General features: G+C 33.9%; 1 protein-coding gene across 1 annotated transcript; it reads right to left on the bottom strand.

The window, feature by feature from the left end:
* Positions 1-1046: 1046 nt before the first annotated feature.
* Positions 1047-11347, bottom strand: LOC117779588 (protein spire). The gene is given in 9 exon segments (XM_034615817.1): positions 1047-1344; positions 1347-1461; positions 2251-2574; positions 3316-3906; positions 4629-4786; positions 6013-6234; positions 7586-7775; positions 7866-7942; positions 10482-11347. Coding segments are annotated over 9 exon segments (2067 nt in total). The 5' UTR covers positions 10765-11347; the 3' UTR covers positions 1047-1237.
* Positions 11348-12304: the final 957 nt, after the last annotated feature.

The raw sequence follows: 12304 nt of genomic DNA, 5'->3' as shown, positions 1-12304 counted from the left end.
AAGCAAGTTACAAGTACTTTTGTATAGAGAAAATTGCCTATAGCTCGGCCATATCCTTTCGTATCCTTACATGATGTCAAACAAAGCAGCTCCTAGAGCGCTATCATCTGTCCAAAGGACAAACAAAGCGTCCTGCAAACAAGTGAGTTTTTAGCATGTATTTTAGAGTCGGATCGGTGCACTATATAGTACAGCTATCATAGAAAATATCAGTTGTAAAATCATATTTTTCTCAAATTTCCAAATTCCAGAAAAATTTAATGAAAAATTGAATTGTGTTTATATTTTATAATAGTTTTTATTTTTATTTTTTTTTATTGCTGTTTGTGTATTTTCGTTCTTTTTTGTGTGTGTGTATGTGTGTTTTTTGTTATTGTTAATGATAGACATAATAATTTCAACTTAAAACAATTAAAAACTATGTGTGGAACTTAATAAATTATAATTATTAATTGCATAATATGTAAATTACAATACGAAAAATATGTTTACAAAACAAAACGCAAAAAAAATATAAAGAACATAAAATTTTCAAAATTTTCCATTTCTCGATTTACACAATTATGAATATGCATAGATATATATATATATAATTAATAATATGTAAATTGTATAGCTATATAAATCATGATCAATCACACTTAATGCTAATTTCTGCTTCGATTGCAACTAAAAGTAAAATTAATAATTCATTTATATTCATTTGAAACTTTAACGAACGATTAAAGGATGCAAAAATCGCTGTGATTCATGTCGAAGGCATAAATCAGGATTTGGATTTGGATTTTAATAATGATAATGGAGATAAGGATAAGGGTGTAATTTTAGTTGTTGTGTGTGTAAATACGAGAGAAGACTTAATCAACATTTATACATTAAATTAAACAATTACAAACAACGGCATCATATATGGATGTTTTATCAATAATATCTATGTAGTATCCAGTGTGTGTGTGTGTGTTTGTATGTATGTATGTAATGGTGGGGTGCATGCTCAAGCTAAACTCAAGAATTAAATATACAGCATTGGGGCGTCTTTACTTAAACACTAGACTAACGAATCTTGCTTTCTATATATCTTTATCTTTCCCCTACTCTCCTCTCTCTCTCTTCAGCTCTGTCTTTAACCTATGTATACAACAGTCCATTTAGTATATATGCATTATAATAATTATATAGTTTTATTGTTTAGTTTTAATAGTATTTCCATATAGTTGGCCAGTTGGCGTCCATCTTTTTATTTCCAGACGGGCGTCAAATCCAACGTGAGATTCTGTATCGTCCGATTACGGGCGGAGCTGCGTTTCTGCTTCACAGAACTGGTAATCTCATTGACCAGTCCTGGCAATCATTGCAGACCGTCACCTGTTCCCCACGCAGATTCTCCTTCTGATCCTGTGGCGTCTGTTGTGCCAAGTGGCTGCCCGAAGAGAACAACGCAAAGCCGCGCGAGAAGCGGATCTGAAATAGAATAAAGATAAGTTTAGTTGGAGTTTATATTAAAATTGTGTTCACTTGGAATTTATTATAGGCTTAAAGTTGCTAAAAACTTAAAAGAAAATAAGATAATTTAATTTTAACATAATTATGATCGTTAATTTACAGCCTTTTAACTATACTTTTACCCTATTTCTACTTGGTTTTTAAAAATTTCCTTAAAGTATTAAGAATAAATATTTTAAATTTCAGACTGATAATTTACTTAGTTCTTCATGTAGGGATTTTAAGCACTAACTTCCGGCATTATTACTCATAATAATTTACTAGTGTCTTATCTTTTTTCGGCTTACGAATGATAAACTCATAATCTAATGGAGATCAAAAGTGATCTATTAGAGAGCTACTGTTATTTTTCTGGTGATCTCTACTGTCGATCTGCGAATGATCTTAAATTTGATGATTTATATTGTCGATCTACGTATGATCAACTGGAGATCTCTTATGGTGATCCCAAGTGAAATACTGTTGATCTACTAGTCATCTTTACTGTCGATCTTTACTGTGATCTCTACTGCTGATCAACTGGGGATCTATCCTGCTGATCTCTACTATCGATCTTTACGACTGATTTTTACAGGTGATCCCAACTCGTGATTTACTGGTGATCATTATTGGCAATCCCTACCGGTGATCTACTGCTAATTGAGATCATTGATAGCGATCGTTGTTAGTTATCTACTGCTGATCTCGTCCAGTAACTTACTAGTGATCCCCACTGCTGATACCTACTGGTGATCTCATTCCCTTGACTTACTTGCGCTCCAGTGTGCTGCTGTTGGAAAGTGGTCGATGTGCTGGACTGTTGACGGGAAGACTGCGTGGTCCTTCCATGCTGCGGGACATGGCGTTGTTGTAATGCAGCTGCTTCTGAACGCCGGCAGGACGCATGGCCGCTGAGTAGGAGGCGGACATGGATGCCTGATCGTGTAGCGCCTCCACAGCTTGGCCAGTGGCAGCAGCAGCTGCAGCTGCAGCGGCGGCAGCTGAGCCTGGTCCCACACTAATGCCCGGCGTGCTCATGTTTGATCTTTGGTGTTTGGGCGATGATGGTGCACTGCCCACAGTGCTGCGAGTCTGTCAAGAATTGGATCAAAATATAAGCAGAGTTAACTTTAATATCCAATTTCTACAAGAATTTTGAAAAATAGTTCTTTAAATACCAAAATTGGGTTATCAAAATAAGGACAACAAATCTGGAAAGCAGTAAGTTTGCAAATAAAAATTAACAATCTTCTGTATGAAAAAATTTAATCTAGCAGAAAAAATTGGGAAGCCAAAAATTAGCATTTTTGGTCTCATAAAATTTTAAAATTGAATTTTATATATTTTTTATAATTTGAATTTTATTATACTTTAATCAGCTGTTATTAGTTGACACTAAATAAATAAATAAGCAAATAAAAAAGCTTAATTCTTTTTAAGACCTTTTTCTTGGTTTTAGTAATTTGAATCAACATTTTTGAAGTTCGTATGATTAGCCAGTTTTTCCACATTTTAATTCTGAATTGTTTCTTCTTTCAATTTTCTAGTTGTTGTACTTAATAACTTGTTTCCTTTTTTTCATTCTTAAATTGGTTTCCCTATGTTTTCTTATTCTTAAAAAATATTCAAAATACTTCCCACTTATTCTGCTTTTAATTTTTTATTTCATCTAAATTTCACAATATATTTTTACTTAATAAATAAATTTATGCTTCTGTTTCTGTTATTCTTATTTCGGGTTTTAAATTGTCCCTTTTCTTTTTAGTTTTTAATTAAATATGTTTAGGAAAATCATATGAGGTATTGAGATATTTAAATATTAATTTAGCTCACCTTACGCTCTGACTCGGAACGCAGTAGACGCTCGATGAGGGACTTGGGGAACTGATCGTCCATGATGTTGCCCGTGGACGAGGAGTGCATGTGATGGGCGTGATGATGCGATGGCGATGGCGTGCTCGAGCTGGCCGGACTGGACAGCAGCGAGGGTGAGATCAACACCAGGGGCACATTGCGAAAATGCTCCGAGGGAATGCGCATTTTGGTGTAACACTTGGCGCACACTGTGCGCTGACAGAGCTTACACTGGATGCCCCAGGGACCGAAGAAGGAGAAACGCGTGCGCAGGCAGAGAAAGCAGACACGACGCTTTTCAACATCCTCCTTGACGCGCACATCCATGGGCAGGCCCTCCAGTTCCGCTTTGGTCATGACGGAACGTATGTGAACGATCTCGGCCAGCGTGACGGACAGTCGATCATCACCACGTTCCATCCAGGTCTGTTTGTCCATAAAGGACTTGTTCCATGGGCCAAGCGAGGATGTTGAATGCGACGACGCAGCTTCACTTCCAGTTCCAGCTCCAGCTCCAGATCCAGTTCCAGCTCCACACGGATGTAGCGACTCGGGAGTACGCTTCATTTGCTGCAAGGATCGTAACGATTATTATTATTTTTTATATAAATTCTCGGGGTTAATTTGTAATTTGGAAACACCCCCAAAATTATATTTGGATTTTTGTCAATGAATCAAAAATTACTTTTTTTTAAATTAAATTTAATTAATTGAAATAAAAATAATAATTAACAAATTTTTAATTTTATTAAATCAAATTTTATTATAAAATAATAATGTTTTCGGTTGGTTTTCGGTTGTTTTAAATTTCTGGGACAATACTAATTAAGAAGATAATTTTTTTGTTAAAAGTCCTTTTAGAACTCTTGAACTCATTTTTTATAATAGAAATTAAATACACATACCAATCCGCCAAAGATTAAATAAAGTAAATAAATTAGTATTAAAGCAGATTTTTTTTTTTTGGGATTCTTGTTATTTAAGAAATTTGTAATATTGTTGTTATGTGCTTTTAATTTTATTAAGAAAAATTAACAAAATTTTAATATTCAATAAAATAAAAAATTATTTTAAATAAGAGTCACACTCTATTCAATGTTAAATTTGATTTAGATTAAAAGGAAAACTGAAAATATATTTTTATGATTAAATATTAAATAATATAATTTTTTATGTTCCCAGAAAAAGTTTATCTGATATTTTGCCATTTTACCAGCTCTTGCTATTGCAGATTTGATTTATTTTTAAACTCCTTGCGATTCAGATTAAGTGCAATTTAATTATAAACTCACCTCCTTGGTGGAGACACTGCTGACGTCATCCGATTGACGCGACTCGGGACGCGTTGGTGGCATCGATTGTGCCTCATCCAGGTTGCTCTGGCATCCCACAATGGTGTGGCGTCTCGAGGAGGCACGCCGCGACTCGCATTGTGTGGCAAGGTCATAAGCTATGGCAGCAACAAGAGAGAGCGAGAAAAGAGGGAGAGAGAATGCGTATATAAAAGGTCATCATTAGTTTGCGTTTATATTTATGTGTGTCAATCAACATTGCGTATGCGTAATGTATGCAGTATATGTGAATAAGTACGGTAATAAATAGGACAATCGATAACGATAACGATAACATGGCATTCTCTAAATTGTACAGCAAGCAAGCAGGCGAGTGGACGAGTCAAGTGTGAGGAGGTGTTAAGACGGGGAGAAAGATTATTTATAATAATTATGCATTGTACACGAAACTCGGTAAAAATATTTATCGAGTAATGCAAAATTTGTTTAAAATTAGTTACACAAATATATTATTTATTGCTTTATATAATGTAGATGATGAGATATTATTGAGTATTATTTTTATTTTTTATATATGATAGTGAAATTAGTGATGTACAGCCATGGCCAAATAAATAACACTAAAGATAAACAATTTTTGTTTTTATAATACCTTAAATTATCGTCTTGTAAGTACACAATTAAATAATTAAAAAATTATTAACATTAAAAAATAATTTAATTTGATTAGAAATCTGTGATATTTGTTTAGCCATGACAGTTGTTTTATTTGTTAAAAAATCAATTATTTGTATCGAACGTATTTAGGTCAAATGAGAAATGCTGTTTTTAAGACCAAACTTTTATATATAAATAACATAAAAATATACTATTTTTTTCATGGAAAATATGTTTTTGCTTTTTTTAATTTGTATACAAATGTTCATGTGCATTAACTTAGTAATTGAATCTTGTATGTTTTATATTTTGAAAATTGTTATATAAAAATATTTGCTATAATTTCGATTATTCGAAATTTTTATATTAATGTTTATGAGTATTTGCTAAATAATTAAATTTTGCATTTTTGATATTTTCAAACTAAGAAAATTGTTATAATTTCAATTGCTACCTAAATAATGTTATTTTATTATTTTTTAAACAAATGAAAATGTTGTTAAACAATTTGTTGCCAAAATTATGCACATGTTACGTACAAATGTTTATGACTGACTTATTGAATGATTTATGATTGTTTTATGAATTTTTAAAGAAATTTTCATAGGTTGTAGATGCAACGAAAATGTGGCAAGCAGTAGTAGAAAAAGCAAAGGAACGTTTTTCAGAATTATCACAATATTTTCAGGCGTTCCGCTTTTTTTGCATATTATTTGTATATATTTACATTCCAAGGCATTATCGCAGAATTTGTGATATTCGTCCTGTCTAAAAGCTTGTGCATGTTGTTGCTTTTGCTGCTGCTGCGGCGCGTGCGGCGGCGGTGGCTGCGACGGCGACTGCAGCGTTTCCTCTGCCCAGCAATAAAAAGTGTTGCATATTTTTAGGCAGCGATTGCAAAATTGTTTCGTCAAGTTTGTTGTTCGGGGCGTATATGTTTTTGTTGTTGTTTAAGCGTATTTCGTTAACGTTTAAAGAACATATTATTAAATATAAATTTAAAGCACAACAACCACGGTTAGTAAAACTAAAATTGCTTTTATCTTTCTCTTTATCCATATTTTAATTTTATTATTTGTATTTTCTTTTTTTCACAAATATTTCGAGATTATATTCTTCTTGTTGTCAGAGTGTGTATGTGTATTTTTGTGTGTAGTTGTGTCTGTGTGTGTGCATCCATAACCACACCAACTGCTTTCCACTCAATCAACCAACAAGTTTGTCGATTTGTTCTTAGTGCGTTTTGGCATAAAATAATACATATAATATTTTTAAATTTTGTTTAACAAAATCATAAACAAAAATTGTAATTTAAATTATTTAGTTATTATTTTGTGTTCAGATCAATAATTAATAACGATCAAATACCTTTGCAAAAGTAAGTTGTTTTTTTGGGGGAAGAAGGGTGAAAAAAGTAAGAAATAAAAAGTTATAAATTAAAATTAAATAAACAAAAACCACATTATACTTATACTAAAGCTTTAACTAATATTATAGAGTGCAGTTACTGAGCCACAAAGTATGAAGGGGAGATCAAAGTTTGAAAGTTCTGGAATGACCACAGTTTCCGTTTTAAGGAGTCTTCTTAATTCCTCTTTAGCCTAACTTCATTTGCTTAATTTCTGACTTATTTTCTTTGGAAGATTTTTTCTACGTTCTTATTTCGTTATTTCTGATAATCTTTTAGTTGAATTTGCATAAGTTTTTCTAAAACTATAACAGATTAAGAAGTTTCGATTGAAAACTATTTTTCTGTAGCTAAACTTAAGTTGAATAAATAATAATAAACTAAGCTAAAACATGTGATCTATGCTCAATTTTTGCTTCGCTACTCACGTGACGTCATGATCCGCTGATCAACTGACTAAATTGAATTACTTATGACTGACCTTGTTTATTCCATGGTCAAATTAAAAATAGTTCAGAGCAAAATCTTTTGTATTTCTTATCTTGTTGACTAAACTTCATTATTTAGCATGACAAAGCTGATTACAAAGCATCAATATTCATACTAATAATACCTTTTGTAATATCTATTGTGTATACTCAGGAATTTAGATTCAGTTACACCTTCAAATAACTCCCTTTTTAATTTAGTTTAGTTTGTTTATATAAAAATAATTTTTGCAACTTCTTTAGCATCTGTTTCTTCGATTTCTTCAGAGCTACAGTTGACTGCTTGGCAAAGATCATCTCACTTTTCACAGCTAGAACTAGTTCCTTCATACTTTGTGCATATTACATCGTATACATATATGTATATCGTATATCGTATTTTCTATCGTATAATCGATACTTACTTGTGCGTCTCGGTCGTATCAGGGTTGCCTGTGGATCGTGTCTCGCCTGGCTGCCCAGCATATAGCCCCCGATGGGATATGGCGGCATCTTGGGCTGTGAGTATCGATGCAGCTCGGCGAGATGCGCCGCAGCAGCAGCGGTGGAAGCAGCGCTGCTTATGCTGGATTCATCAAAGAAATGCTCGTCGTCCTATGCAACAAATATAATAATCACCAATTTTTTTAAATTTTTTTTCAGTCAAATCTCATTTGTTGCATGCCACACAATTGATTAGCTTACCTGCAACTTTGAGAAATCCACTTTGATGAGCCGCTGCCTGGAGCGCGACAACGTTGAATTTGTTGAATTTGGAAGCACTGCGAGAAAGACACAAGCAAAAGAAATTGGATTACGATAACTTTTTGGCACAGTGTGAAAATTTTTGGAGGGAAAATCTGAGACTATGGGAAAAGTCGGTTAAAGTTAGGAGCCTGCAGCTATTGTGAGTGCAACTTTGATTAGATTACATGCTACGACAAGTTGCATAATTCTCCATTCCAGATACTTTTCTCTCTTTCTTTTAAAGAGACTCCCCTTTCAGAGTGTTGGCGTTTTAGCTATTTTATTTATTTAAGCTGCTATATGTATATTCAATACATTATTAAAAAAGAAAAATTATTGTTTACTATCCATGATATTTATTTTTGTACAAGTAAGAAAGAAAAATTTAATTTAAATTTTTTGAGCTTACTAGCACTGTCCCAAATTTTCAGTTAATTTCAATATACTTAAAAAAAACAATAAATTCCTTGTTAAAAATATATAAGGTGGGAAAAATATGGCATAAGTAGAGTATTGACTTATTTTAATGACGGAAGTATTAAACTGATCAGTTGCACAACTCTCCTTTCCAGATACTTTTCTCTATTTTTATAAAAAAGTCTTTTTAATACTTTTTTTTTAAAACTTATTTATTTAATTTCTTGTAAATATTCATCCTATTAAATAGATACTTATTTCTAGTTACTTTTCTTCAATTTTGTATCAAATTAGCTGTTGATCTCCTTAAAATAGTGGCAACACTGTTGTCGTCTCTATCTGGTTTTGGCGCACAATCATTTTGCAATTAGACAAGCAACTTTTACTCTGTCATCGCAGCGCAATGTTGACTTTTTTCTTATTTTCTTTTGTCTTCTTTTCATTTTTTTAGTGCCTCAACAAACCGTTAAGATAAAGTTAACGCATTTAATAGTTCTACACATGTTGTTGTCATTCATCTTGTTGTTGTTTTCCGTCTTCGCGTCTTGCGCAATGATCGTAAAACTGCTTGTGAAATTAACCCGATGAACATGTTGAATGCCGCCTCAGATTATCACCGATGCCGACACGGTACTCGTAATACTGGACTCGTAGAATCATTTAAGGCCCAACAGTGGCGAGTGATATACCAAAAAATACCCTATATATTACAGTGGGTAAATTTCTTTCGCGTCAAAGCGGGTACTAAAATTGTAAGCTACGATAAATTCTATGAAGAATCGCCCAAGAAACCATGGGTCGGTCCACAATCAGCTTGATTGTCTGTCTGTTTTTTCCAAAAATATAAAAACTACTGAATGCGTTTGTATTTCTATAACTATATTATTAATAAGCTATTACTGGCGTTCTACTTGTCCGATCCAACTAATTCTTATCTCTAAAATCATCAAAATTCGGCTTCTATCTGGGATTTTTTTTTTTATTTAGGTAAGTTCCACCTGTTAGACAAGTACCCATATAAAAAATACGTATGTATAAATTCTCCTTAAAAAGTGGAAGCTCGATGTTGATTTTTTCTTAGGAAATACTTCTTAGAATTCATCGTAGATTACGATTTTAATAACCGCTTTACTTTATATTTTACTTTATACAAATTAAATCACACTATCAATGGAACATATTATATTAAATAAACAAAGATATTGTAGTGTACCTAACTGTCACTTTAATCGATTTAAAATTTTTGTTCTTCTGATTTGTAGGTCCTTCTTCTTTGCTCTCAAGGATTTTTTTAAAAATTGGGGAGTGTAGCTCTTTTTGTTGTTAGTTGCCACAAGGTGCGAGTTGAGCGTGTTGTGGCATGCAAAGTTGCACCTTCAATGCAGCTCCAACTACCCTCCTCCCCTCCCCTCCCCTCTCCTCGCCACAACTCTGCTTGCCACCCCCTTTGCGACACAAGAATTGAAAGCAGGTCAGAGTAAAATCGTATCGGATAACAAGTTTTCTGCTTGTTACCAGTGATGCCAACACAGCTATTTTCCCGCCAGCTCTGGTGTCTTACACAGAAAAGAAAAATCCGGAATTCCAATGTTTATCAAGCATAATTTTAACACCTATCAAATGCGTAAATAGGAGGAAACAAATGTGAATCGGTAAAATTGGCAAAGAAAAACACTCTGTATTTAACATAACAAGTAATTTTAAAATATAGTTTGATTTTGGGAAAAAAAATTAATGTGGAAAAAATTATTGAACCGGACGCGGTTCGGATCGGGCCTAAAAAAAGGGCCCGTGTCCATCTATAATCCTGAATATATATTTAAAACGTATACATACTAAAATAAACCATTTTAAATTTGAATTTTTAGAATAATTTTTTTCTTTTTGAAATACCCGCTGTCGGAAATTATAGTTATTTTGAGCAACGGGTAAAAAGTTACTAGAAATATTCAACATTTTAATTTTTAACGCTCTGATAAGTAGAGCTAGATCGACTCGATTGTGAATATTGATCTAGAATTTGGATTCTAATATATCAGGGAAAACTATAATAGCTTTTAATCTGGCTTTCGTGCAGATTTTCCAGATTTTTTTTTAGCTATTTTTCTTCACACATATTTACAATGATACAGTTGTTAATGTTGTGGTTGTGGCTACCTTTGGATGATGTTGACTTGACAGCCTGACGGGGCTTTGGTGTTGGCGGATTGACAGGCGGATTGGCCGCAGCACGCGGCGCAGCACGTGGCGTTGGTTGTGGTTGTTGTTGTTGTTGTGTTGCAAGTGTTTCGTTTTCAGTTTCGTTGCCACAATAAAGCGACGCATCGCTTGCAACATCAACAACATCCGCATTGCGTGCAACATGATGATGAGATTTGAACACTGAAGCGGCCGTTGTGCGTTTACCGCTGGGCGTTGTCATTGTTTGTTTGGCATCCATTTTTTTATTGAAATTTACAATTAACAATTCATTTCATTTATCTCACTTAATATTTATTTATTTATTTGCTTTGATTGAAATTAAAGTCTATATATATTTTATTTGGCTAAGAAACCTATGATTCCTTCCCTTTTGCACTTTAGTCCTGACCCGAGTTGTTGCTCCACTTTCAGGACACACTCTCGCTCTCTCTCTTCACGCTCTTTTCGCTCTCTTTGTCTTATTTTTTTCACTTTTGGCACGGTTGCATTCTAGCTATCGATCCAAGCCAAAAGCCACCCTCCCCCAACCCACGGAGACACGCACGCTCTCTCTCTCTTTACTTGCCAACTCTTTTTTGGCCTCTTTAGTTATTTTCTTTAATTATTAAATACTTGTGCATAGACTTGGCTTATAAACTAATTGATTGACTGCATAAATTTGTTGACTGTGCGTTTTAATTAATACTTTTGTGTCAATTACAACTGTTTTCATTTTCACTCGCGCCACGCGTCGTTTCTGCCGACGTCGGCAGCGACAGCAACACGAAGCGACACCGCCGAAGCTTAACGCAAAACTGTTCAACTGTGCGAGTATCTCAATTGCAAACACACTTGCTTAAGCTTCATCGAAAGCTTTAGTCGTTAAGCGCATGCGTTGCGCCAAAGAGAGCAAGCGCACTCTCGCTCTCGCTCTCTCGGTGAGTGCGAGTGCGTGAGAGCGCTATAGTTAAAGAGAGCTCAAAGCACATGCTTTGTTTTGGTTTTTGCTTTGTTCTTGTTGCTGTTGTTATTGTTACGTCATTACTTGCATTGAATTGCGGCTTTTGATGACGTCGAAAGTGAGTGACAAACTGACAGAGGGAGCGAGAAAGAGAAAGGGCGGGAGAGAGAGATAACATGCTTAAAGCTGCGTGTGGGCGATAATTGTTAAACTTTCAAGCCTGCTAATGAAAGTGAATGACAGTTTTCAATTACCCTTGAATCAATTTTAGGCTAGTCAGTTTTATCATTAACATTATTATTATTTGCCATTTTCACTACAAGAACCAATTCTACGAAGTTTTTAGTCAAAGAAAGAACATTATAAAACTGACTGTACAATTTAAATCCAGAAAAAATGTTCGTGGAATATAATTATTTAGAAATGAAAAAAAAAAAAACAAAATTGATTAATAAATGTATTTATGAGAAAGTTGACTGAAAGATAAGATCAGAGTTTCGGTTCATGGTATGGGCTGCTTAAGAACCCGAACCGAAGCGGTTCTTATATTACTCCTCTGTAGCTTCGGATTGGTCGCTCGTTGTCTATTTTTAAGGTCCAGCGTCTTTAATGTTTCTTATAAAAATAACATTTATTATTGCAACTATCCGGCGTGTTCTCATTGAAAATCGAAAGAATCGCAAACAGCTCAAGGAAGTGGGACAGCAAAATATCAAGAACAATTGCCGGTAAATGCCAAAGAATCATAGTTAAAAACAATAGATAATTAGTTAATAAATTGTACGGTATGTTTAAGTTTGTTACCTATGTGAATAAACTGTTTTTTTTTGGATTGGTT

The sequence above is a fragment of the Drosophila innubila genome (assembly GCF_004354385.1).
Source record: "Drosophila innubila isolate TH190305 chromosome 2L unlocalized genomic scaffold, UK_Dinn_1.0 4_B_2L, whole genome shotgun sequence".
In the NCBI taxonomy this organism is placed as follows: Eukaryota; Metazoa; Arthropoda; class Insecta; order Diptera; family Drosophilidae; genus Drosophila; species Drosophila innubila.
This window is presented reverse-complemented; position numbering and strand designations above follow the sequence as displayed.